This window comes from Hakea prostrata, chromosome 3 (assembly GCF_041222555.1).
Source record: "Hakea prostrata isolate BN-2017 chromosome 3, UWA_Hpros_2, whole genome shotgun sequence".
NCBI lineage: Eukaryota > Viridiplantae > Streptophyta > Magnoliopsida > Proteales > Proteaceae > Hakea > Hakea prostrata.
Window position 1 is genome coordinate 40496059 of NC_142602.1, and position 26518 is coordinate 40522576.

Sequence of the window (26518 nt, forward strand, 5' to 3'; positions counted from 1 at the left end):
CTCTTGGGGATGGCGAAGCATACTTGTGGGGAAGGAGGTCCTCAAACAAGGTTTGGTTAAACAAGTGGGTAATGGGGCTACCATTAACATTTACAAGGATCCTTGGCTACCTTCATTGCCTTTTAAAGGTATTTCCTCTCCTCCCCTAGGCCACAACCCAATGTGGGTTTAGAATCTTATTGGGTGGCCTAAAGTACAATAGGATATCCCATCATTACAATCCCTCTTCACACCCAATGAAGTCAATGCTATTTTGACAATCCCCATCCTTTCTAGTGACTCCCTTGATAGATGAATTTGGTACAAAAACAAAAATGGTGTTTTTTTTGTTAGATCTGCTTATTTCGAATGCTTGGCTATGACAGACTCTCAAGGTAATATTGCTTCAACATCCTCTTCCTCTAAATTTTGGAAACAAATATGGCACATCCCCACCCTCCCCAAAATCAAACATTTCTTGTGGAGATCATCTCATAAAGCAATTGTGACAAGCAATTCTTTATTTGTTAGACATATCATTTCAGCTCATTTATGTTTGGTTTGCAGATGTGGGAAGGAAAGTGCTTGTCATGCCTTATTTTTTTGCTCTCATGCAAAATGTTGCTGGGAACTCTCTCCTTTGCGCATTGACACATCAGAATTTAGAGGAAGTCATATTCATGATTGGATGGCTTTTATCCACACAAAATTTAAGGATTGCAATGATTTGCATAGTCAACCAAATTTGGAGTGCTTTAGCTTGGAGTATTTGGAACACTAGAAATGCTTATCTCTTTTGTGGTATTGATGCTTCGGTTTCTTGTACTATGAATCACTTTTCTTTTTGTGTGCAGATTTACAAAATCTCAACATAAGGATTGGCAATGACAGCGGAAGGCAACCGATTGCTTTAATTCTTCCTATGGAAGATGTTAGATATTTTTAGGTATCTATGGATGGTTCTTGGGATGGGGACACAAGCAAGGGTGGTTGGAGTTGCATTTTATGGGATTCAACTGGCATCTTTGTATTAGCACAATGTTTTGATTGCTTGGGTAGCTCGGCAACAATTCTTGAGCTCCAAGCTATTAAAGATGGCTTACTTCTTGGGCGGACTTTAGGAGTTTCCAATCTCCAAGTAAATTCAGATTTCCTGCCAACAATTTTGGTACTTCAAGGTGCTCATAGTTCCTTAGATTGGATTTGTCCTAGTTTAGTTTTTGAGATTTTTGCAACTCTCCCTAGAGTTCAACTATGTTCATTATAATTTCATCAACCGGTCATGTAATAGATTTGCTGATTTCCTTGTTAAGGGAGCCCGTCGTTTTCTCTCTTTCTAGTTCATGGTGGAATGTCCCACCTATTTTCATGATTGATCATTCATTGTTATTGTCCAGGTCTCCTAGCTTAAACTCTTTTATTTAATTAAGCTTTTCCCCTTTGACCAAAAAGAAAATGCCCAGGACCATCAAGCCGGCCATCAGATCAGATTTTCGGTCAAAATTTCAATCTTGACCTTTGAAATTCAACAATCGAGATTCAATTTCAACCGATATTTTGGATCTGACGGTCCGAAATCTCGGCTTGACGGTCATGCGCATTACATGACCCAAGCAAAATTAGTTATTTAAATGCTATTGGACCTTCAGGAGATTCTATTTTGGGACCTATCCCACCTAAGAGAAAAGGACATGCAGGATGTCTTTTTATGAAAAAACATCCAATGCAGATTTCCAACTGGGAAAGGTATCAGACATCCTCACACCTAAACAACAGCTTCAGAGGAAAAAGAAAAGGCACCATTGCAACTGACCAATAGTGGATGAAAAGGTCTGAGACCTACCAGAATAAGTAGTAGCTGAAAACGAAACGTGCATACGAATGGAAAGGTCTGCATCCCAGTGGACCAAAGGAATGTAGACTAAGTTACTCAATTCTAAAGATCAAGGTCTCCAGCTCCCTAACTTCCAGACAAAGGAAGCAAAAGGCCAAATAATCTCAGCGCGCATGTCCAATAATGCCTCAGAAAGGAATTAAAAACCCAGGCGCTTTGAAAACCATACGTAGCAACAATGACTAAGGCATAAAATCCAAGCAAACTTATCCGGAAATGCACCAATTAGAGAAGATCAACTGAAGGTGCAATGGTACAGAGCAACCTCGGCAAGGATGCACATGGCATATGGGTTTCCCCATGCAATCTTACCCCAGCAATCTTTGCTAAGAGATTATTCCATACCTCAACCTCAGGCTACAACCATGATCCACTGACAACTGCGCCGTTCTCTAATAAAGCAATAGTTGCAAAGCCAATACATAAAACAAGGAAAAAATAATTAAACAAATCAACTATACCAGACCAAACAGCTTACAAATAAAAATGAGTCAAAAAGCTTATGAAACAGGGTTCCCCTTCTGATTCTACAGAAGTTTCCAACACCTTTAGCTCAGTACTTGCTTCTTATCCATGTTACCATGATTTATAACATTAGCAACAGTACAACAAAATCAACCACATGCTTTAAATGCTAATCAACTATACAAAAAGCGTTAAACCCACAACTAATCAACCAATCTGATAATATAATTCAGAACTAGTCTGCTTCAAGCTCAGCAGCAAACTGCTCCAATCGAGCCTCATCGTCAGCTCGATCACGAACCAAAGCATGATTGACAGATCCATCATCTAAACTGGCATGTATTTGTCTCCCAGCGAACCTATAGAGCCAGCAATGTGAGGGAAAAATCAGGCAGATTCAGAGTTACAGTGAAAATGGAGGACCATAAAAACAGAGTGAACTCTATTACCATCATTTCCCTTTCAAAAATGAAAATTGTTCAGTTATATAACCGTATGTATGTCATTAAACGATGCTTGTCTAGTGTAACAAAAATTTCAGGTTAACAATACGTAAATCATGTATTTAGTAAAACTGTGACTTGCAATTGTAGAGTATACAGAGTTAAAAACAAAAAAACAAAAAACAAAAAAAAAAAAAGGTTAAATTCATCAAATAGTATAAATTAATGAAATAGAAAAGTTCCCAATGCATGTTTGAGCATGTCTTCCACTCAGGTTATTATATGATGAAATAAGTGACCTGGATGAATAACCAAAATTCCCACTCTAACTTCAAAGGGCTGGAAATCCTAAGGATTTCAGCCCATCCAAAATTACAACTCTTTCTCAGAAGATACAGTTGATTGTGTTAACCCGGTCTTCTTTCAATGGTAGAGGTAACTCTCCAAATGAGTGTTGCCCTTATGTATAACAATGGGTTGCAAATGTGCTGCCATGGATGTGTGAAATTCTGATTTACAATGAAAAAGAGGGAACAAAAATGCATCTTGCCTTTGGCTACAAAATGAGCACAATTCTCCAAATGAGTCCAAAGAGTCTGGCTTGCCTCCCACAGGTCTTAAGGAAGCTTAATTAAATCAGGATTGACAGAAATCACTGTATAGGTGCTTCCTAACATAAGACGAGAAGTCGGGGAGAAAGATGACCCAGATTGCTGTAATTGAGGTCAAGTAAGAGATGGAGAAATGATTGTACTCCAACAGAAGCACTTTAATATGATCATAGCTGTTAACAGAAACACCCACAATTGCACTGAACTGGCTCATGTCAAACACACATGGCACGCCTCCAAAATAGTTCATAACAGAAAACTTGAAATTTTGGAACAGTCAAAGAAAATATAGAGAAGATTCCCTAGATGTTAAAATCCACATATGCTTCCTTCACTTTGCAAGAAAATCAGATACAGCGCTAGTGGTTATTAGATACCATGCAAAATTTTATGTCAAGAATATGTCAAGAATAGGTCCGAGCTGTCTCAAGTATGCCCTACTGAAGTCTCTTTTGGACTCAAAAAAAATGGCCTACAGTTTAGAAGATAACCAAAGCATTTTGCCATGAAAGTCATTTTTCCTTTCATCAGACATTAATGGATTATGTAAATCTTTTTCACCTGCACTATGGTTTGTCAGTCATTTGTCCATGCAAGTTATAACGTCCTAATGGGAAAATAAAATAAAATATATTTTGGATTGGGCTTAACTCTCTTTTCAGGGATGTTTTATTAATAGGTACCTTAAAAGAAATGGTGAGAAAGGACATCCACAACTTAGCCTTGTATCTACTATGGGCCTCAAACAGAGCCAATTGGAAAGCAAGAATACATGTAGCTGACACCATTTAGTTGGGACAAGGCTTCTTGTTGCTGCTGTTGTTGTTGTTCATTAATAGGTAGATTATTTACTAAAAATGGGGATGTTAATGCTATTGTGTTGATAGATGACACACGAGTAGGGATTAATACCAATTTAGAATCATGGAAAGAAACTTTTGAATCAAAAGGCTTTAAACTAAGTAGAACGAAAACAGAACATCTAGTCTGTAACTTTGGTCTTGATTGGGTGGATGATGAGGTGGTGAAACTTGATGAGGAGATTCCTCAAAGCAATTGTTTTAGGTATCTTGGCTCAATCATAAACAAAAAAAATGTGATATAGAGGATGTTGTTTCCCAAAGAATTAAAGCAGGGTGGATAAAGGAGAAGTATGTCCGGGGTCTTGTGCACTCGAAGTATTCCTTCAAAGCTCAAATGAAAATTCTATAAGACCATTGTACAACCAGCTATAATGTATGTGGCGGAGTGTTGGGCTATTAAGAAGTATCATATAGATAACTCAGTGTAGCTGAAATGAGGATGCTAAGATGGATGAGTGGAAAAACTAGGAAGGACAAAATAAGGAATGATCATGATAGAGCTGGTCTAGGAGTAGCTCCGATAGTGAGAAATTGTGAGAATGTTGTTTGAGATAGCACAGTCACATTCCACAAAGGCACGTAAATGCATGTATGGAGAAGCAATTTAATCTAGATTGAAGGAATTATAAGAGCTAGGAGCAGACCTAAGATAACCTTAAGAGAAGTGCTCAGACAGGATATGCATAGCTTAGGCCTTATATCTAATATGGCATGTTTAGCTTAGGCCTTATATCTAGTATGGCCTTAAACAAAGCTGATTGGAAGGCAAGAATCCATGTAGTCGACCCCATTTAGTTGGGCCAAGGCTTGTTGTCGTTGTTTTATTCACTAAAAATGGGAATCTGGCTGGGATATTTTCTTGGGAGATGAGAGAAATTAAATGAGTCCAGAAAGCATTTGAATCAACTAGTCAGCTTGGTATTTGATTGCCTCTTTTTTGCCAATTGTACTTGACATTTGCTCATGTTGTTTCTATTTGATTGCCTATGTAAAAATGTGAACTAATCAAAGTTGTGTTGCAAGCATAAATGTTATTGTGTAAGAATGGCTGTGATGCATGATTCAGATGCTACTACTTTCAGGTTACATGCAACACCCTGGTTCAACATAAGAACTAACACAATGAACAAGAGAGGAACTCTGATGTTGCTGAATAACAATAAACTTTATGCGTTTCTAGCCCCATATGAACAGTGTTTAGTGATCAACAAAATTTTGAAATGCAAAGAAGTTCAAGCTCAGGTGTTAAGGGAGAGAAACTACCATCTTCCATTCATCAACTCTATGCAACTCTGAGCATCCTTTCTATCCTTAAATCTGACCAATACAACACCCTGAGGATGATTCTCACACACCTGCAACCCAAAGCACAAGAAATTTGTAAACAACATTAGGAGTATTAATTCGGTTGATTATAACTTAATAGCAATAAATGGCACAAAAAAAAGGGTATTAAAAACAAAACTACCTACTACAAATTAGATCACATTACATAAAAACTCTCCGTTAGCCATGGTTTAGAGGATCTGGATCAAGGGATGGATCACTACCAGCCAAGCCCAATCTAATCCAACAAGAATCAATTTGACCTTGATCGACCACATTAGGAATTCAGGGTAATCCACTAGCTGATTGAGATCCATAGCAGTATCAACAGATCCTGTAAACCATGCAGACAGCAATTCCTGATTCTGCTAGCCTGAGAGGAACAATCCACAGCTTACACATGTCATATGTCCATCGGTTCACAGCAAAAAAGTATTTTTACAATGTCCACTTTATCTCATTTCTAAGAATTAATCCCACTGGTACCAATTTAATTGATTGCTTTTCTCTTTTCCTTTACGGTTGCCACTCACCCCACCTCCAAACCAACCACTACTCCAAAAAGAGAAAGAGGAGAAAGGAAAGGGGAAATGAGAAATGGGAGCACTTTGTCAATAGATTAAGCATATAACAAAGTAACAGGAAGCAAAGTACAAAAAAGTATCCCCATAAACCATGGAAGGACCAAACAGAAACCAAACCAAGCACCTCAACTCAAAAGGTAATGTTGCACACAGAGTACAGGTGGTGCATGTGTTGCATTGTCATTGTTGTCAATACAGTGTCCACTGTGCATCACAGCGCAATCAAGTTCAGTCAAAAGAGCAGCAGTACAGATGGCAGCCACAAGTACAGAGGATACAGGCAGCATGCAAATCAAGGTGTACTAGCACAGCTAAATAGAGAAACACCGGCAATGCAGAAAATGCATTCGCAGAATCTGGACATGCGGCAGCATGACAGAGCTATTAAAGATGGCTTATGAATATGCATAATAAATCTGACAGGCATACTGTGATTGGCTTTATATGTTGCAACATCCTATGCAGTCTGGCATGATGAATGTGCCAGAGTACAGGATCGCAATTTAACATGTTTATATAGAGCATAGCATTCATACGTGATTTGACAGTGTAAAGAAGTGCACTGGTGAGTTTTCTTTCCACTGTTTCTGGGAGATATAGCAATGCCACTGGGTGACGAGTTACACGAGTCTTGACAACTGAGTGCTGGAGCAGCTCGGATTATGCAATAACAGTGATGCCTTGTTTACTGTTTCTTTAGTTCTTAACTAGGATTGCTAAGACTTCAAAATGTTGCATCATTGATTCATAGTAAAATAATCAATAGTGCAGCATTTTATTAGATATTCCATTGTTAAGGAAACTAAAGGAGAAGTCATGTTATTTCATAGTCAAGGCATGCACCAAGTCAGTTTTGCTAAGGTCCTAGGTGCTCGAGCCACCCACATGTAGTCTAAGTGCTTATGTCCCAGAAACAGTGGAAAGAAGAGGGGAAAAGGGTGGGTGGGTTTTTAAGATGCACCACTGCCAGCATGGTAAGAGGCATGGTTCAAGTTTTGAGCCAGATGGGCCAAATTTTCAGTTTAAATCTCGGTTTCTTATATCCCAGGTTTCAACAAGCTTCAACAAGTTTTTCACTTTAAACATTCAAGTGGTTTCAACCAATAAATGCCAAGTTATGACCAATTGCAGCCAACCCAATTTCAGCAGTTTCGACAAGTTTTGGTAGTGTCAACCAGTTTTGATGGTTTCTACCAACCCATCACATGTCGAGTTTTACCCCAAAATCCCTTTGTTTAGCCATATATTCAACACATCTCACCCATATCTCAGTCTCTGGCTGGTCAAAACCAAGAACTTAATCCTTGGTAAGAGAGGCAGACTTATCATCAACAGTCATAGATGTGAGATCTGTTGCTGCAACCACCACATTTCCCACCAGCAACATCAAGAGGAAACAAACCACTACGTTTGGATTCTCATTTGTTAAGATCGTAACTGAACTCTTTAGACATCATACAATGCGAGGCATTTATAAGTAAAATATTTTGAATTTTTAGTTTACATATCAGTCTCCCTCATAATTACAACTTAAAGGGAATATATCTTATATTAATATCTAACAGCCTTATTGCCTCAGTTCTCAGTACAAGAATACTTAGTTGCCTAGGCACCAATGAAGAGCCTGGACTTGCCTTGGTGCCATATGACAACTTTTGCCATATGAATGCTCAATGTTCTTTCTATTTATATACCTCCTTAAAGATGATAGACAATAGCAAGATTCTTTTGTGTATTCATCATGCTCCTAGAAGGGTTAGCTTAATGAATACCTTTATTGAGTCCACTGGACCAAGCTTTGTACATTCTTCTTCAATGTCAGCCCCCAGTTCTGAATGCAGATTGGGATCAGACTGCATACACAGAACAATGTGAATCCAAGACACTAGACTCAATCAGAGTTTGGAGATAAGAATCCAAAGGAGCCTACTCAGGTACTACTCTGGAAAACGATAAACTTCGACAAGAAAACTCTACATGTTATGACCACAAATTTTAAGGTTAAGAAGTGCTTACCCTCATTTCAGAAACTGTAAACATATAACGGAGAACAACAGTAGCTGGAATTGAAACTTTCGCATCATCACGGCCACCTGAAGGAGTGGGAAACATTCATAGTTACAGGAGTGAATTAGCCAAGATTGTGAAAATGAGCCCAGGCTTCAGAATGACAGAAGAATCACAGAAAACAGAAAAGCCACCAAAAAACTAACAAACATTAAGCCATCCATATGATTTGTCCCAGTGTACAAGAATATCCACAGAATAGGATTAGCACAAATATTGCTCATCTATAGCCCTACTCCTAATAAAATGAACTGTCTGGACCAGAAAAACTCACTTGATATGAAGTATTGAATTATGTTCTTTGAAATTGTATTTGAGGCTAGTTTAAGCAATTGAGTCACAGAATGAAACATTTTGATCCCAAGGTTGATCTCTATAGCTAAACCTCAGTGATAATCCTTGCTTGTTTCATCACCAAAACAATATCATCAGCAAAAAGCATACACAAAGTAGATCTTAAGTGTGTTTGGTTTGAAATCCAAGATATTTGGAGACAACTAAACCTTATAGCTAATCCTTGATGTAAGCCAAACGCAATGGGTATCCAATCTTCCTTGACCCCAACAATCTTAAACTACTCACTTTATTAGGGCAGGACGGTACCTTTCATCACTTTTATCAGTTTTTGGCTTTATCTAACAACCCTCCCCTCCCCCCTCTTTCCCAAGGGGGAAAAAATTAAAACACACACAAACCCAAAACGCATGGGAGGTATTTTATCCCAATTGAGTTTGTAAGGCTGATAAGCCTTCATATGGGCCCCAACCATGGGATGTACTGGTTAGATTGATTAACTGATATTTTTGTTGTTTTTAAAGCTTCTTAGACTGTGCCTTCATGTCTCGTGGGAAGATTGCTGCTGGAGTCCCTTTTTGGTGCTAGAGGTTTGAAACTTTGGCTCCTTGATTGATGGTTGGACAGTACTATGAAGCCAATCAACCAAGCAAGCACTGACTAGGGAAGCCAGTGACTCATGTAGGAAATCAAACCCCACCACCACCTTCTTTCCCCCTATTGGAATTTTACTTTGTTTGAAGCTCCGCTGCATCATTCAAAGAATCCTTACCCTAACCTGTTCACCTTCAATCGTAGCCATCCCACAAATAGGATGATCTGCTGATTCTTGGAGCAAGTCTTTAGCACCTAATCCTACCACTCAATCCAGATCTCAATCCCAAGGTCCTCTCTATCCACAAGTTCCACCAAACCCAGACTTCAGCCTAAAAACCTAAATACCAAGAAACCCTAGATCTCCCAAACCAGCCATCAGGAATCAACAAAACTTCCTACACTTGTCCCCCTACCTGAGAAACCTGCAAACCAAATCCCAACTTAATCCCCTCAGAGTAACCTAGGAACCAGCAACTTCTTGAAAATCTAAGATCTTGAAACCCTAAAATCAAGAAACCTTATATATCTTAACTACCAAGTATTACCTATACCTAAAGCCCTAAGACCAACCTAAGTTACAGCCTGATCCCATCTCCGAAAACCCTAATTTCCCATCTCAAGTATTTACCCCATATCACCTCATCTCAAGTATTTACCCCATATCATCTCATCTCAAGAAACCAACTCCTAGTTTTTAATTCACGGATCTTTGATTCCTATACCCATATCAATCCACTAGGCTTCATCTTCTATTACTTAACATTCAACCACTTACCAACTATAGTTTCAAAGTAAAACCTAAACACCCCGTTTGAGATCACCCATAGGCATCCAATACAATAAAGATGAACTGCCCTATTAACCTAGTCTTTAGTCCCATCTTAGTTGGCCAAATAAAGATGTTTGGCGTCGACCCTCATCAAATTGAGGCTAGACCACCTTAATAACGTCCACATACCTGCTTGAAACACTTTACAGTGCTTGCCAAATTAACTCCTATCATGAACAATATCTAGAGCAATAAAGACCCTATGAAGATCCTTGTAGGAATCTCTAAATCTTTCCATAAGCCCCTCAAACCAGAAAGCTCCTGTGCATCTTCAATGCATTAAGAAGGGTTGACAAGGATGGACAGATCTAGAGTTTAGGTGGTCAGATAGGGCCAAAATTGGGATTGAAGGTGAGAGGGATGAAGAGGAACTTAAGGCTAAAATATGGAGCTACACAGGGGATAGATTAGGGAGCTATGGTTGAACTAGGGTTTAGGTCCAAGAGAGAATGTGCACCTAGGATTAGGGTTTTAGAAAAGAAATCAAAAGCTGTTGAGGATGGGACTAAGAAGGGCTTCTAATAGTACCTGTTTAGGACCTAGATTGGAGCCTTGCTGGAGCTGGAATGTTGCTGTAGATGACGATGGTTGACGGCTGTCTCCTACAGCACTGTCAAGGATCTGAGCTGGACTTGCTTAGAACCTTACTAGGATTGATTCTTCAAACTAATTGAGAGAATCAGACTTCTACTACTTGAATCCTCAAACGAATTGACCAGTTTATCACTAAACACACACACACACACACACACACACACAGTGCTTGAATGGGAAACATTACTACTCAATAATCAGCACTGTTCTCTCCCCATATAGTGGAGGGGTCTTATTTATACATAATTTACTAGAGTCCTACTATGTTCTAACTCAAAATTAGAAAAAACTAGCTCAAAGTAGAAACTAATAAACTCAGTCTGGGAAACATAAAACTGAACTAAGAACATGTTGCCCTTATAACTTGGTCAAAATTTACATTAAATAAATTTTTGTACTTAGAGACTAGATTCTCAATTTTTTTGCCCATAGAATAGGCCTATGCACATAAACCTAACAAACAAAGGCCAACACCTATATCTATCAACCCTAATTTGATTACAAAGGATAATGGGCCAATTTGGAGCTAGTTGCATCATAGCGTCACATGGCATTATAGCAATGAAGGGGGAAAATCATCAAGAATCTTTTACCTGCACACCCCCAATGTTGCATCAATACCAAGGAAACACCCCCAAGGGTGCAAAACTTACACTTAGGTCCAACCCATTAGCCTCCGTTTAGAACCAGTTCCAATTTTAGACTGGAACTCACAATACTTTTTAAGTATGACCAAACTACCCCCTAACATGTTAAAATGACTAAAATATGCCCTTACATAAACCCTCTTCTCAAAGTTGAACCTTACATATAGAGATGGTTGAAGAAGGAACCCCTTCACCCATCTTTTCATTGGTTAAGTTGAGCCACCGGAAAATGAAGGGCCCTGCCGGAAATTACCCACCACCATCTCCTCTCACGTTGGATTTTATGGTTCTTCCGAGGTGTTGTGTCTTTTGTTCTAAAGATTTTTCTTGTCTTCGGAATTCAACTGATTGAGAGCTCTTAAAATAGGTGATAGTCTGCGATGGGTATCTCTTTTGGCAACTTTTAGGTTTCAGACTTTGAGATTGGCAACAGACTCTGCTTAAAATCTGCAGAAAATCACACCCTTCTGATCAATTCTCTGCTCCAATTACCCCTTCTGATCCATCTGTTACATCAATTTTTACCCATTCTAATCAATTTGCTGTTTCGAACTCTCTCTGATGCTGACCGATAGCCTGGTGGGCTGGTTTATTCTTCTACAATTTATTATTCTTGAATACTGATTGCAGAATTCGCTCCCCCTTCTTGTGAACAGTGAATTTAATCATATTTTGCTGCTTTATCACCAACATTTTTGCTACAATTTGGAAACCCTAAATTCTGGAATCATGAAAGGATTTGGGGGTTTTGGCTCATTGATGTTCCGTCAGAAATTGGGGAAAGAGCAAGGTTCGATTTCACTTCGATGATCCATCTTCTTCCAATTCTGAATTTTATGAGATCCCACCCTTCCCAAACAGGGATCTTCAACTTTCAGACAGATTCCAGTGGTGATTATGTCATTGGAAAATGTTTTGTCGAGAATCGATACATATTCTTTATTTTCCAATTCATTGTTAGGGTTCTTCCAGCTAAGAGTTCGAGCTTCATTTCTTAGTTCAGAATGAAGGCATTTAAAGTTAATGTTGCTGATAACCTAAATGAACAGATGTTTGGAGAAAGGAGCAGAGGAACAAATAAAAGGATTAAAAGACTAGCACCCCTTTTTGGTTGGCTTCGAAAACCTTAAATTTTCAGAGTATTTCAGAATTCTTGTGCGAGCCCTCGATTCCGTTTCCCAAATGGTGGTGGTGGGTGGTTTCCAACGGTGAAGGGTGCTAGTGATGGAGGTGCAAGGGGTATGGGAAAAGTGTTGGGTCGTATAAGTGTAAGGGTATGGGGAGGGAGGTGCATGTAAATTTCCAATTTCATTTCTAATTTAAAGTATTCCATTTTTTATTCAAGGGCATACTCGTCATTTTGCCTCAGTAGCCCATATAGCCCTCTTTAAAGTGATACTAAGATCATATACTTTGGAGTCAAAGTTTTGGTCCAAACACTACACGGGGGTCAGTCTACCAAAACAGAGTTTCAACTTTCAACCCTACTTTTCATTTCGTTCTAAAAATAAGAATTGGCCATAACCTTCTTGAATCCATGAAATGAACTGAGTCACTACATTCACTCACAGTCAATCTTAATCTCATACACAACTGAAGTCTAACCTTCGGTCTGAGCTCAAATCAAGCTGAAAACTCCTTCAAGTGTGTGGAATTCTAAATCCTTTAGGTTTAGCTTGCATGCCGAGTTCAATCTCTATTTTTCATGTCTGAATTTGCTCCTACTAGTCTACGATTCCCTCCTCCAGCTCCTCTTCCCTTTTCCTCTAGCCCTCAATTGTTCTCTCTCTTTTTCCTTTGCTAATAGAATGAGCTTTAGGGCTCATCTAAAAGACAAGTTCAGCTTATTTAGTCTAGTTGAAGCATGACCCAAACCATCCTACTGGACCCTCTTTAAATCAAAATTTGAATTGCACCCTTAAATGAACCATCTTTGAACCATATGGGCTACTTCAATCCAATTCTCCTTTTTGGCCACATTTAATCACTACTAACAATTAACTAGACTTGGGTCAATATAACTAAGGCTGGTTCACAACCTATGAGCCCACTTACTAGTTCCATTAAACAAAGTACTATTCCCTTCATTCATATTACCTGGTCATATGGCTTTGGCTTATTCAGTCCTCTTCTCCTTTGGAACCAATACCACATTCAGAATTATTAAAATAGTACAATTTAAAAACGGGGCTTTACATCCCTCCCCTGCTTAAAATAAATTTCATCCCCGAAACTTGCTTACCTTGTCAGTCAAACAAAGGGATATCATGTCTACATATCTCTCTAACTCCCATAAAGCTTTTGACTCAAGTGGTTACTCAATACCTTAACTAAAGGTACAATGTTCCTTAACTTTTGTTTTTCCTTGCAGTTAAGAATTTTTATACGCTTCTCTTCATTAGTGAGGTCTTCCTTTACTTGCAAAGGCTTATAATGCAACACATGTAAAGGATCAACAACATACTTGTCCAATGCAGATGCATGAGACACATTAGGGGTATAGGACAATTCTAGTGGCAAAGCAAGTCTATAAGGCCACATTCCCAATTCTTTTCATGACTTCAAATGATCCTTTAGAAGATTTGACACATGAAGAAAAACCATAAAAAATCCTTGATCGGCAAGAAAAGGAGCTAAGGAACAAATCCATATCACTTGTAAAGGTATTAAGGGGTAACCACTCAAGTCGAGAGCCATCTTAAGAGCTGGAGACAGATATGCAGACTCCATAACCTGAACTTTTTTATTGACAAGGTAAGCAAAATTTTGTGAACTTTTTTAGTGACTTAGGTAAGCAAAATTTTGAGGATGAAATTTTTTTTAAGGGGGAGAGGATGTAATGCCTCACATTAGTGGTGATGGGTCAAGGCATTGGAGGTTACAAGAGGTAAGGGGTTACATTAAAATTTTGGAATAAAAATTTATTTAAATTCTAGTTAATTAATTATATTTTTTATGATTTCTGGTGGTTTAATAACATAATTTTGGGTTGGTTTAGGACTTGGATTGCTCTAAAGGACTGGTTTGCTTTGAGTTAGTATTGAACCAACCACTTAAAGAAGAAGGTTATTTGGTAATTTTATGAGTATAAAGGGGAAAGAAAGAGAGAGAGAGAGAGAGAGAGAGAGAGAGAGAACAAAATGAAGAGCACGACTAGAAGAAAAAGGGAACCGTGAGATGAAGATAAGGGGAAAGAGGAAGGTGGATCGGGCATGAAGAAAAATGGAGATAAGGGTTGTTTTTTATGAGTTTAATCACCTAATCTGATTCTAGAGTTGCTGCTACTGTCGTTCCATCTTCCCTCAACCCCATTTTTCTAAGTTTTGGATGATTTGAGGTCTCAAAGAGGATTTTCTTCCCAGATTTCAAGTCAGTAAGAACCTAGCTTGATTCCTCTGTATTCATCTTTGATTAAAGTGTTTCTAAACCTTATATTAAGTATGCTGCATTTGAAGAAGTGTTTTTTTTTTTTTTTTTTTGTTGGCATCTAACTCCTTGATTTGGAGTGCATGAACTAATAATTTGCAGCTCAGGTGTTCATGAAAATGCCTGAGTGGCATTATCAATGCCTTAATTGCCTTGTCATAGTACGGGTTGCAAGGTATATGAATTCCTTTGTGGTTTAATGGTCTTAGCCATAAATACTGAACCCCCCCCCCCCAAAAAAAAAAAAAGGATAGAAAGAAAAGAGAGAACGATTGAAGGTAAGGAAGGAGCTAGGGATTTGGACAGCAGCCCTCTCTCCTTTCATATGGTTAGGATTTATTTCCCATAAATTAGCCACGGGTCTGATCTTTTTTTGAATGGCCATAAAGCTAAAAGAGTAAGACTGGGTTTATAATCCCAGCTGAAACTAATAGATTTAAAGCTTTGGTGAAAGCAAAAAATTGGATTTTATAAATGCAATATATGTTATGTAGGACAGGAACTCTAACAAGAGAAGGTGTGGGCTCTAATTGATTTTAGATCATAAGGAATGTGCGCAGAACAAGAACAAGCAAGTGATATCAACTAATTCATGTTTGTTGCAACTGGATGATGCTACTCAATAAATGGGTAATATCTACTAGTTAACTACGAGATCTTATTTCTTTCACTTGTGCAATCCATAGATGTATTATGTGTTGACTTTCCCACCAAAAAAAATGGAATTGAATAACGTATTAAATGATAACTTTAAGTACTTGACCAACATACTTGAATAGAAATGTTGATTATAGTATTGAACAGTCAAATTAGAAAACGAACTAATGCCCAATGCCTATACTTGTTAAATTCAGAATTTGCATGGTTTCTTTATTTAAATATGGGATTGTACTGATGGTTGTATGAACTGTGTCAAGTCCTCCTCAAGCAAAGGCTAAGTGATAACTGAAATGAAACAGGTACAGTAATGCCGGATTAGAACTGAGCATAAAAACGAGGAGAAAAAAGTAATATGCTAAGGTGTTGACGAGCACGCTTCTATAAGGCCTAGTACTTGTTGTACCCAAATGGGAAGGCATGAAGCGAGACTGAAAAGTGAAAAGATAGACTAGACTGATGATATTTGTTTGTGGAGGATACTTGGTCTTGTGCCAACTTTTTGAGTAGTTATGTTTTAGAGTACAATAATCTACTGTCTTTTTTTATGTAATTCAGTTTAGGAAAGTACTCCTAGACTGAGATTGGGTCTGTGACTATTAATAAAGCATGAGTAGGGAGGAGAGGTTCGTGTGAACTCTCTCCCCTTCACCAATTCTCTCCTCCTTCTCCACTCTTCTCTTCGTCATCTCTACTACTATGACTTTCTAAATTGCAGGTTCTGTTACTTGTCATTTATTGGAATTTAGTTTTGGTAGTTCTATTGTTTCCTATCCAGGACAAGAGACTACTTAGCTGCTGATTCTTACAACAAATAAAGGACTGCAGGAGACTGCAAAGATAACCAGCTCCGCTAGTTCTTTCCTTCTTCCATCAATCTCTCTTTCTTCTCCCTCTTCTTTCCCCATTTATTAGCGGTTTATTAATATGCTATACTGTCACCATGGCCACAAATCTCACTCTCGAGGGCAATCTCGCCCTTGAGAAAAAGCAAGATCTCACTCGAGTTGGCGAGATCTTGCTCGAGATCTAATATTTTCTCCCAATCAATCGAGTGAACTCGAGGGCCCATCTTGGGAGGTTTTAACGGACATTTTGGGCCCAAATTTGGTATTCAGCCTATTTTAAGCCTTCTAAACACATTTGTGGACTCAAGTTTCTGATAAAACAACCATAAGTATGAGTTTTAACTTGACCCTAAGTTTGAAACTGGAATGATGCAGGAACAAACATGTAAGGTTATAAAACATCAAATATAGAACCATTAAGACATACAAATGAAAAGAAAGTGATAAGATATATCAAATAACTTAAATAGAAACAAAATTTCATCCCTATGAGTACAATAGAACATTACATTCTCAATTCTCAAGATCCAATAATACAACCACCATAAGTTCATAACAGAAGCGTTGGGTATGGCTCATGCATCACATTTTGTTATCACTTTGGGCCTTAGGGTTCTCTTAGCAATTTGGGCTTGGGCCCATGAATAGCTATTGTGGCTTAGGGAAGCTGTCGACTAGAGGAGGCAAAAAATGAACTTGGGAAGATATAGGCGACTTAGGAGGCAAGATAAGTCAAGATCTCAACATGTCTCACTTGAAATGTGGGATTTCAAACTAGTTGATGGACCGAGATCTCTGTCAAGTTATGGTATTTCAGAGGTCTCGCCTAAGATCTCGTCTCGGGACCTCAAAAAAGAAAGACCTCGAGTGAGATCTCGCAAGAACCTGTACCATGACTATCACACATATTAAAAACAAACTAATATTTTCTCAATGGTTATTGTACCAGATCCTAAACAATGAAATAACTAACGTACATTATCAACTACAGCATATATATGTACATGAGAACTTACTCCATCCAAGCATCCTTTCTTCAACTTTCTTCAGTTTTTTTTTCTTGTTCTTATCTGTTTTCTTAGCAATAAATGTATCCCCTGTATAGAACATGTAGCAAAAGTTAGCAACGTACTAACAAGAATATCTTAACATGTAAATCAAATTGAATGTAAGAGATTCTAATGGAACAAAAAAAACATTTTCTACCCCACTAAATCAAGAACTATTACATTTTAGACATTCTGGAGTTACTCCTATATAAAAAATTATTCTGCCAGTATTATTCTCTCCCAAAAAGGGTTTTCAAAAAAAATCTTACCTACATCATCATATACAACCACATGACAGATTGGACAAGGGCCAAATTTTGGATAGACAGACCCCAGGTCCTCGTCACACCACTCAAGTATTCGCCAAAATGAATAGGCCATTTAACAAAACAATGATTTAAAATCCACGACCACTACATGGGTTCATGAACTACCAAAGGGTGCAGTCCAATACAGAAGAGAGTATATGATTCAATTAAGCTCTGACGGTTCAGATGCAGCCAAAACAAACCATGCAGCATTTATCCAGTGGTCAGATTGCTGCATCACCTTTCCGTGGAGTAAAACAAAGAAAAGCTACACAGGAAAACCTTTCCAGAGGACACTCAGCAATACCAAACTGGGTTTTCTTTACCTTCTGTTTGATCTTCCATGATAGTTTTTCTAAATCATGTAGGTACAAAAAAGCAATAGCATAGAAACACATTTCCATTGATCAATCAGAATTGTTTCAAAGGACCTCAACAGGTCCAATAAAAAAACACTGTTTGACATTTTGAATAAGAATGAAGTAGATCTTATGGAAATGAGAGATCTGGCCTAGAATATCTGAAAAACATAGTAAGAATTCCAGGAAAAAAAGAAATCTGATATACCAATGGACAATAAGGTTTTGAATCTTCAGCAAATCAGTATGTACAGAAAGATCCTAAATTATACTGTGAAATAGACAGGTCTATAAGAGCTAAATTACCTTTTTGCTCAAACTTAGCCTTTGTTACTGACATGGGAATTTTGCCACCAGGTCGGAGAGGTGCACCATCCAAAATTTGGGTAGCTAAATCAACTGAAGGTTCCTAGTGTATAAGAAACATAAAAAAATATATATATTTAAGACATAAGCATCTATCATTTTAACATCTCGGTAGCAAAGTAATAGCTGTAAAAAAGAATACCTTTAAGAAAGTAACAAGCGCATCTCCTTTTTTAACTCCTGTTTTTCTATCAACATAGATCTTCACTCGGGGCTTTTTGGTGTCAGGGTCCTATATATTCAATCTTCTAGTTAAAAAGGAATATAATAACATGAAAATATGAGTTTCATGATGCCTAATGAACATGAAATACTTGTAAAACAAACAAATAACAAGTGGCTTCATAGGGGAAAACATGATTCCACAACGCAAGTACATTAAAATAACTAAGTAGCTTACCCTTCCCCCACCCCACTCCTCAACCAAAAAAAAAGTAAACAAAGACTTACTAAGAAATAGAGCAGTGCAGAAGACATCACATACAGAGAATAAGCAGAAACTTCAGCCTTTTGCTCTGCATCATATACTTGTTTTAACCAGTTTTTCAATCTTTCATAAATATTTATCCAAATGTTCAATGATGGAGATGCATCACCCGATTGGGCTTCTATCCTTATGAATAGTTGAGGATTGGATCATATATATTTGGCTTTGATTCCATGAGTTTACTTTGTAAATTCTTTTTTTGGTAAACGAATTTACTTTGTAATTGGCCAATATGGTTAGAACATAAGAAAACTGCATTTATTTCGTCAGTCTAGTTAGAATTTCATTCTAAGCATATTGTCCGGCTAGGCCTTCTCAGTATCACAATTGTCAAGACAACAAGGCAAGGCCAGGCAAGGCAATAGAGGACAGCGAAAACCAAGGTGACACACAGCAAGGCAACAATGCGTCGCCTATGCGACAAGGCGACACCAGGACGCCTAGACCCAACGAATAGCCGATGCCTAGGAGACGCTTAGGGGACGCCTTGACAACTATGCTTCGTATAGGAGTCTATGTTGAAGTCAGTTTCTAATTTTGAGTCTTGTTTGACTTGAAATTTAGTCGGTAAATGTGGCTATAAATATAGATGTGATTGATCAGCTGTTTTCCTTGGAACATTGCTACCAGTAAGATACATTTGAAAAGCATGGATACATGACCCCTTCTTTCTTACTTGATTTCTTCTCTTTGCTTTCTCTTTTCTTCCTTCCAAGAATATCTTCCATCACTCAGGCTGCTGTTCAAGAACATCTTTGACAATAGTACAAAAAATTTATCCCAACCTGATTTTCTTTTTTTTCTTTTTCCCTTCTTTTTTTTTTTTTTTTTTTTTTTTAAATAATTGATTCTTGCATTATAAAGAGAGGAGATACAGAAAAACCAAACCTCCTTAAGAATTGCAAATGAGGAAAGAAAACTCCTGTAAAGGAGGGCATCCCCTCCTACCTCGTGAGAAACTTCCACTACAATTACATCCTAAAATAGACTTCAGCATTCACATCCTTCTTAATAAGCTCCCATAACTGTCTGGCAAAGTCCATAGGTTCCCACTCCACTTGGGCATGTCCCGGCTGAATATTTGTCATGTAATCTGCTGGCTGGTCCTGTTCCCTCCACACATGCACAAATTCCTCATCATAAAGGGTGCCTACAAACTGCTGAATTTGCCTTTTAAAGGTTTACCTTCCATGGCCCTAGAGTTCTCCCATTAATTATGTCAACTGTTATCTTTTGAGTCTGATTCTAGAGATACATCCAAAAATCCTTTCCCCCACAAATCTATAGCCCTTATATAAACTTGCATCTCCATTCCTAGCACTGATAGTTCTCCTTTTCCTGTGAAAGCCATTATTGGTGCTCCCACTTCCCTCATTAATCCTCCATCAGTTGCTGCCCAATTGGCTATGCCCCTTTGCAATGCAACACAACCACATGCTATGGAGGCCTAAACCAGGAGCACACTGCAGGTATTTTTGTCTTCCACTCAAATTGTATGTTCTTCTCAGCTATGTAAGAGGCCTTAGAATTTCTCTCCTGATAACAAGGATAGCTTCACAGTTTTCTTGACATCATCCACTATTGTTGCCACGGTCTGCTCTTTCATCTTTGATTTGTTTCTAAAAGTTCAAGACTACCTCTCATTCCACAGGTGCTAAATGGTAAAGCCAGTTTAGCTAAGCTCCAGTTGTCTCTTTTGCATATGTGTACTTCGCACATAGGGCAGCAGCTGTACTTAGTAGTTTCTATTATTTTATTATTCTGTTTTTTAATTCCCATTACTTCAAATTAGAATCTGAAACCAAATATGACCTTGTGACTGAAACCTAATGTATACCCACTAAGTTAGGGGTTGAATGGTGATGTTCCTGTTTCTTGTTTGTTCTGCTTTTTTGCATTTTTTGAACAGAGACTGCCCAATCATGTGTAATCCAGTCTGTTTTTCTGTGTGGTGTGTGTTTCTTTTTAAACGAGCCGGTGCTGCCATCTTCCAATGAGGGCATTCTTGTCTTTTTGACATTAAAACATAACTTCCTATTTTGAAACCTTAAAAACTCCAAATTTCTTCTCTGCTTTGCTCCTCTTTTTTTTTTTTAGTCATTACAGAAACGATTTTGTTCCCTATGTAAACCATACATGATTTTAGAACCCAGAAATGGCAAAACACAGAACAAGAAAAATGGTTTATTACCTAAAACAGGAAAATGGAACAGAAACATTACCCTACAACCCCTTAGTAACTGAAGTAGAACTGTAAAAATTATAAAATCCTTTTTCCAATTGGTAAATGGATATTTTCCCGTGCAAGAGGAGGATTTTGGAATCTATTCATAAATGAAGGACCGCACTTAAGTCCACATGATTTGAGTTTGTGATATACACACTTTCACACACGACAGTGGAGAAATAAAATTGAAAAAGAAATGCAGTAAAGAAATAAATCTTGATTTTACTTAAAGTCAAGTGCTCTCTAGCAGAAACCTGCTACCAGTACACCAACATTGATCTTCCTTGCCTCACCTGAGTGCTCCCCCTTTCCCCATATCTGAGTTGCGTAGGTGATTGATCTACCCAACCACTGCTGTCCACGTGTCGGTCACTTATCCACTTTATTTTCGTTTAGTTAGCCTCCAACTCTCCTCACTTATTCTTGGATAACTACTACTTATTAATGAAGACAACTATGAAAGTCAACCTAGGAGGGGGGTGAATAGGTTGAGACTAGTGATTCGTGCAATAATGAAATAAAGCAAAGAGACAAAACAGGGATTTATAGTGGTTTGATTCATCTGAATCTATGCCCACTCCCTTCTAGCACCTCTAGAAGGATTCTAATAGTATGTTCCCTTTTAGTACAGTGACTGGGGACTGGGGAAACAACACATTTTACACAACCATTGGTTCCGGGTAAGGGAACCCCACATAATCTTTGCTTCCAGGTAAGAACAACCAATACTAAATTAAAGTAAAACAATTCAATGCAATCACTTACAAAAACCTCAGAAGAAGAGAGCACATCTAATTCAAATTTGGAAATTCAAATGAGACTACTAATAAATCTCCTAAGCAATACATTATAAGATCTTTAAATTTTATCGCATAAGAGACAATGAATACTCATAGTTCATTGACAAAATTTACAATAGCTCTTGGAAACTATAAATTCTCATAGTTGACAAGGCACTCCTGGATACCTAGGCATGTTTTGCCTTTCTGTACTTGTGACCTAGGAGAATGCTGTGTCCTACTATTTGTTTTATCTTGAGAATGCTATATAAATTTTTCTTTTTCCTTTTCTTTTTTTTCCCAGACTATTACTTTTGATTGTGTACAGTCTTGATAAGGAATGACGTGCACGAAATCATCTACGGCTCACCGCCTTCGGTCACAGTGTTGCCTTGATAACTCCACTTCTCCAAAGGCACTCAGCAAGAAATAAATCTCAACATCTTATTATTAACTTGAAAAAGAGAAAATGGCATATAGTTGTATCTTCATCCAACTCATGTAAAACTGTTTTTGGAAAAGAAAAAACATGTGAGCATTCATGTGCTACTGGAGGAATAGTGGTAAGTACACATATCATTCTCCTAATGCAAAGTCAAAAATGGAAACGCATGGAAACTAATGCATGTAAAGATGATGACAGCAAAAGGGCTTGTCTGTACCTCCTTTATAATACCACACTTGGAAAAGACTTCCACAACCTGCAAGGCATGCCCATATCAGAAGTCAGCATCAACTAAATAAAAATGAAAATGGGCCACCAAAAAATATTCAGTTAACTTCCGAGCAAATATTATACCCCTAAGACGGTGATAGACATATTCATGGAAATTTGATTGAGGGACAACATAAAGAAAGGGGTAGAGGGAGTAATGCAGAGCTAAGGATACCAGTGTGGCAAGAAGAAGAAGAAGCCCATATTTAACGCCCAGTAGTTTAAGAGCCCACACTCAGGCCCATACTCTGATTGTATATTATACTCATTAGTGGTCATTCACTTGCAGTACACTGAGGCCCATATCTTGTCTCCTAGCAGGCCAACAGTTGATAAGAGTTTCTAGACACTATAATTTGTTACTCCCATTTAAGGAGCATCTGCCTTTATAGTATCAATATTTGTTTTGATGGATGAGTCAAAAGCACAGATTAAGATCAAGTTAGAGTTGTGGATATCAACCTTGGAACCAAAGATTTTAAGCTATGTACAATGAAGGAGTATCTGGTGTGCAACTTCAGTTACAATTTGATGGATAATCAAGCGGTGAAACTTGACGATATGGAGCTTCCCAAAGTAATTATTTTAGGTATCTTGACGCAATCATAAATAAAAACCATCACATACACGACAATGTTTAAAATAGAATGGGTGAAATAGAGAGATGAATCCAGAGTTTTGTGTGGTTGATGCATTCCTTTAAAACTTAACAGAAATTATTAAAAGACTATCATACAATTGGCTATAATGTATGGCATAGAATATTGGGCAATTAAAAAGCATCATATAGATAAATTCAGTGTAGCATGAATAAGGATATTGAAATGGAGTGGCACAACAAGGAATGACCATATTTTAACAAATCTGGGAGTAACTTCACAACATGATAACCTACAGGAATTCCATTTGAGATTGCATGGCCACATTGCACAAAGGCTCTCAAATCCAAGTATGGAGGGGTAATCAGTATGGATTCTAAGCTGAAAGAACTAAAAAAGCTAAGGCCAAACCTAAGTTTAGCTTAGGAGTCGGTTCTTGTATCTATTATGACCTGAAATACAGCTGACTAGTGGGCAAGAATCCATTTACCAACCCTATTTAGCTGGGATTTAGTAGGGCTGTGCATCGTTAGGCCAAGGAATTCTTGATTATAGCTGGGTTGCTTAGAGGATCATTCCTAGGCCCTTATTTTTATGCACTTGTCTTGGATGAATTAACCTAGAACATCCAGGACAACATACCATAGTGAATGTGTTAAGAAACCAATACTAAGGGGAATACCACTTCTTCTTCTTTTTCTTCTTTTTTTTTTTTTTTTTTTTTTTTTTTTTTTTTTTTTTTTGGGGGGGGGGGGGGGGTATGTCGTAAAGGAACTGTAGGGTATCAAACCCAAATGACCATGCACAAACAAGGACAAGGGGCTCATTGGGGAGCCGTCACATTTCAAGCTGGAGCTGTTGAGAGGATATGGCCTAGGTGGAAAGTAGTTGGTTAGGAATTTGATTATATACTTATATTAGAGGGAAGAGGGCCGGGTAGGGGGGAGACAAGAAGTGACTAAGAGAGGGGTGAGCTAAGCTCATGGGGCAAGTAGAATAGGATCAGCAGGTTTTTGAGGGAGTTATTGCATTGCATATAGGCTTTAATCGAATGGCAACGTTGAGTTCGTTAGAGAATTCCCTTTTGCAAATTCCTGTATATTCCATTCAATCACAGTGTGCTGCATGGGCTGTGATTTAAATTGAGGGTGGCTGCCATGAGCCTATATTCAGCATGACAGTTGCAGGAATATCGTACCAAAAAGAAGCTCAGTTGCAGGGTCATTAAAGAATTATATAGGGTTCTTATCAACAGGTATCAAAGCGTCTACAACCCACAGATAGGTTGCAGAGGTTATACTACACTGTTTGGAATATCAAATCAATTATGAGGGACGGTCAGGAGTGGCTCTCCAACACCTGGAAGAGTCGCCTTGGAGTGGGTCTGAAGGAGAAGCTGGCCGAAATTTGACTGGACAAGCTTTATGGAAGCCCTACTACTCGATTTCAGTGATGGGAAGAAGACCACCCGAGCTTGGGTTTGGACCCTCACCATATTGAAATTAAGGCAGTAATAGTTCGATTGAATCGGAAGGCCAAGCCATTAAATCCACTGGAAGTACACCTGGAGTAGTACTGAAAGTGAACAACTGGTTCCCAAGGGAGTTTTCACACCGCATTTGGAGAAGAAAGCAAATGCAAGGCAGCAGTCCTCGCACCACCAACCCTAGGTTGGTTGGTGGGCTAGGCTCAACTAGTGGAACCCAGAAACCACGTTATACGAGCAAGTCAAACCCTCTTCATCTCAGGCCCAAAACCCAGGTGAAAATGTGACCCAAAGAAACGCCATGGGTAGGTCATTTCGAAGACCTACCAAATGATGAATCTGGCTCATTCAAAAGAGCCACGTCACTGGGCTCTAAAGAAGAATGCTAGGCCCAGCCCAACAGTTGGTTAAGTGCCCACAAAAGCAGGGTCTAGAAACTATAAGGCCCATTTGTTAAACATTACGATCAGGGGTCTTTTCAAAAATCCTCTGTTCCTTCTTCTTCCTTCATTGGAACCAAATCTGCAAACCAAAGCCACTCATGGTGGCGACAAAGGTTGCATCGATTCAGACAGCACAGCATTGCATCTCACGGACAAAGACAACCCGGGAGGGGTTGTTGGCAACTTCTCCAAGGCTTCCGCTCACTAGGAAGCTCATGAAGTCTTCCTCAATACAGTGTTTCAGGCAGCATCAATTTCTGAAACTCTCCTCTTCTTGGTCTCGTTTGTGGTATTCTTTTGGTAAAGGCAGCGATGAATTTCCTGAAGTAGAGGTTTGTCAATTTTTGACAATAGATCATAAGGCACGAGTTGCAGCAGTACAGATTTGGGGGCTGGGGGTGTTCAATAGCACACATGGTAAACAGGGGACAGCCTCTGTTGTTTATACGAGGGTTATGGCAGTGTTGAAGTTGCTTGGCGGCACCTATCGGGCTCCAAGCTTCTATTCTTTGGTGCTTCCATTTTTGGAGAAAATGTGACAATTGGAGGGGTGTGTTCATTTGATGCTGGGCATGCATTTGGATTGATGGCAGCAATTCTATATTCCCTGATTGAGTCAACTGGAGCGTATAAGGTAGAATCTTAGTTAGCAAGTGCCACACCTCTTCCAACTCATGTCCTTACTCGTGGTATCGGCTGGCAGGGAATAGGAATCCTTCTTGATGGACTTTTTGGCAGAGAAATTTTGCAGCAGTGAGAGTTATCCAGTAACAGAGGTACCTCTATCAAATGGAATGAGTTTGATACAAATGCAGAGACTTTCTTGATGATCAGGTTCCCTTCATGGGTTTTACATAGGGTATCTATCTAAGCCTGCAAGTGGAAATTTTAGAATTAGTGACAATCAAAAAGGGAAGTTCAATTTCACCTTGCCAAGGGGGAAGTATTGTTAAGACACCAATATTGAGGGGTATATTGTTGGGGGATAAAGGAACTTTAGGGTATCAAACCCAAATGACCATGTGGGAGACAAGGACAAGTGGCAGGGACTCACTAGGGGGGCAGCCACATTCATGCTGGAGGATGACCTAGGTGGAAAGTAGTTTGTTAGGATTTGGTTACATTAGAGGAAAGGGCTGGGATAAGGGGGAGCCAAGAAGTGAGTAAGAGAGGGTGAGCTAAGCGTGCAGGAGAGAGGATGACTTAGGTTTGCAGCAAGTAGACAAGAATATGCACGTTTTAGGGGGAGTCATGTATTGCATTGACTTTAATTGACTTGTAATGTTCAGTTAATTACAGTATTCCCTTTTGCAAATTCCTGTGTATACAATTCAATTGCAGTATGTGTGCGTGGGTTGTGATTTAAATTGAGGGTGGCTGTAGTGAGCCTACATTCAGTTTGATAGTTGCAGGTATATCATACCAGAAAGGATCTCGGTTGCAGGGTTCATTAACGAATTATGTAGGGTTCTTACCAGTATGCTCTTTGTTAATGATGTTGTTTTGGTGGCTCAGATAAAGGCAAGGATTAATGCTAACTTATAGGAGGCTTTAAGATTAGTCAATCAAAGATGGA

The 26518-nt window shown here is 38.6% G+C and overlaps 1 protein-coding gene across 3 annotated transcripts in view; it reads right to left on the reverse strand.

The window, feature by feature from the left end:
• Window positions 1–1611: 1611 nt before the first annotated feature.
• The window catches only part of ELF9 (RNA binding (RRM/RBD/RNP motifs) family protein), a 39908-nt gene continuing 15001 nt past the window's right edge, over window positions 1612–26518 (reverse strand). For 2 of the 3 annotated variants that reach the window (XM_089150408.1, XM_089150407.1), the window contains exons 7-14: window positions 22362–22400; window positions 18349–18438; window positions 18147–18249; window positions 17141–17221; window positions 8182–8258; window positions 7938–8018; window positions 5519–5610; window positions 1615–2697 (exon numbers count right to left, since the gene is read on the reverse strand). In XM_089150408.1, coding sequence (XP_089006534.1) covers window positions 2574–2697; window positions 5519–5610; window positions 7938–8018; window positions 8182–8258; window positions 17141–17221; window positions 18147–18249; window positions 18349–18438; window positions 22362–22400 — 687 coding nt within the window. In that variant the 3' untranslated portion in view covers window positions 1615–2573. Of the gene's footprint in view, window positions 2698–5518; window positions 5611–7937; window positions 8019–8181; window positions 8259–17140; window positions 17222–18146; window positions 18250–18348; window positions 18439–22361; window positions 22401–26518 lie in introns of all 3 variants that reach the window. The other variant, XM_089150409.1, reaches the window with a different exon arrangement.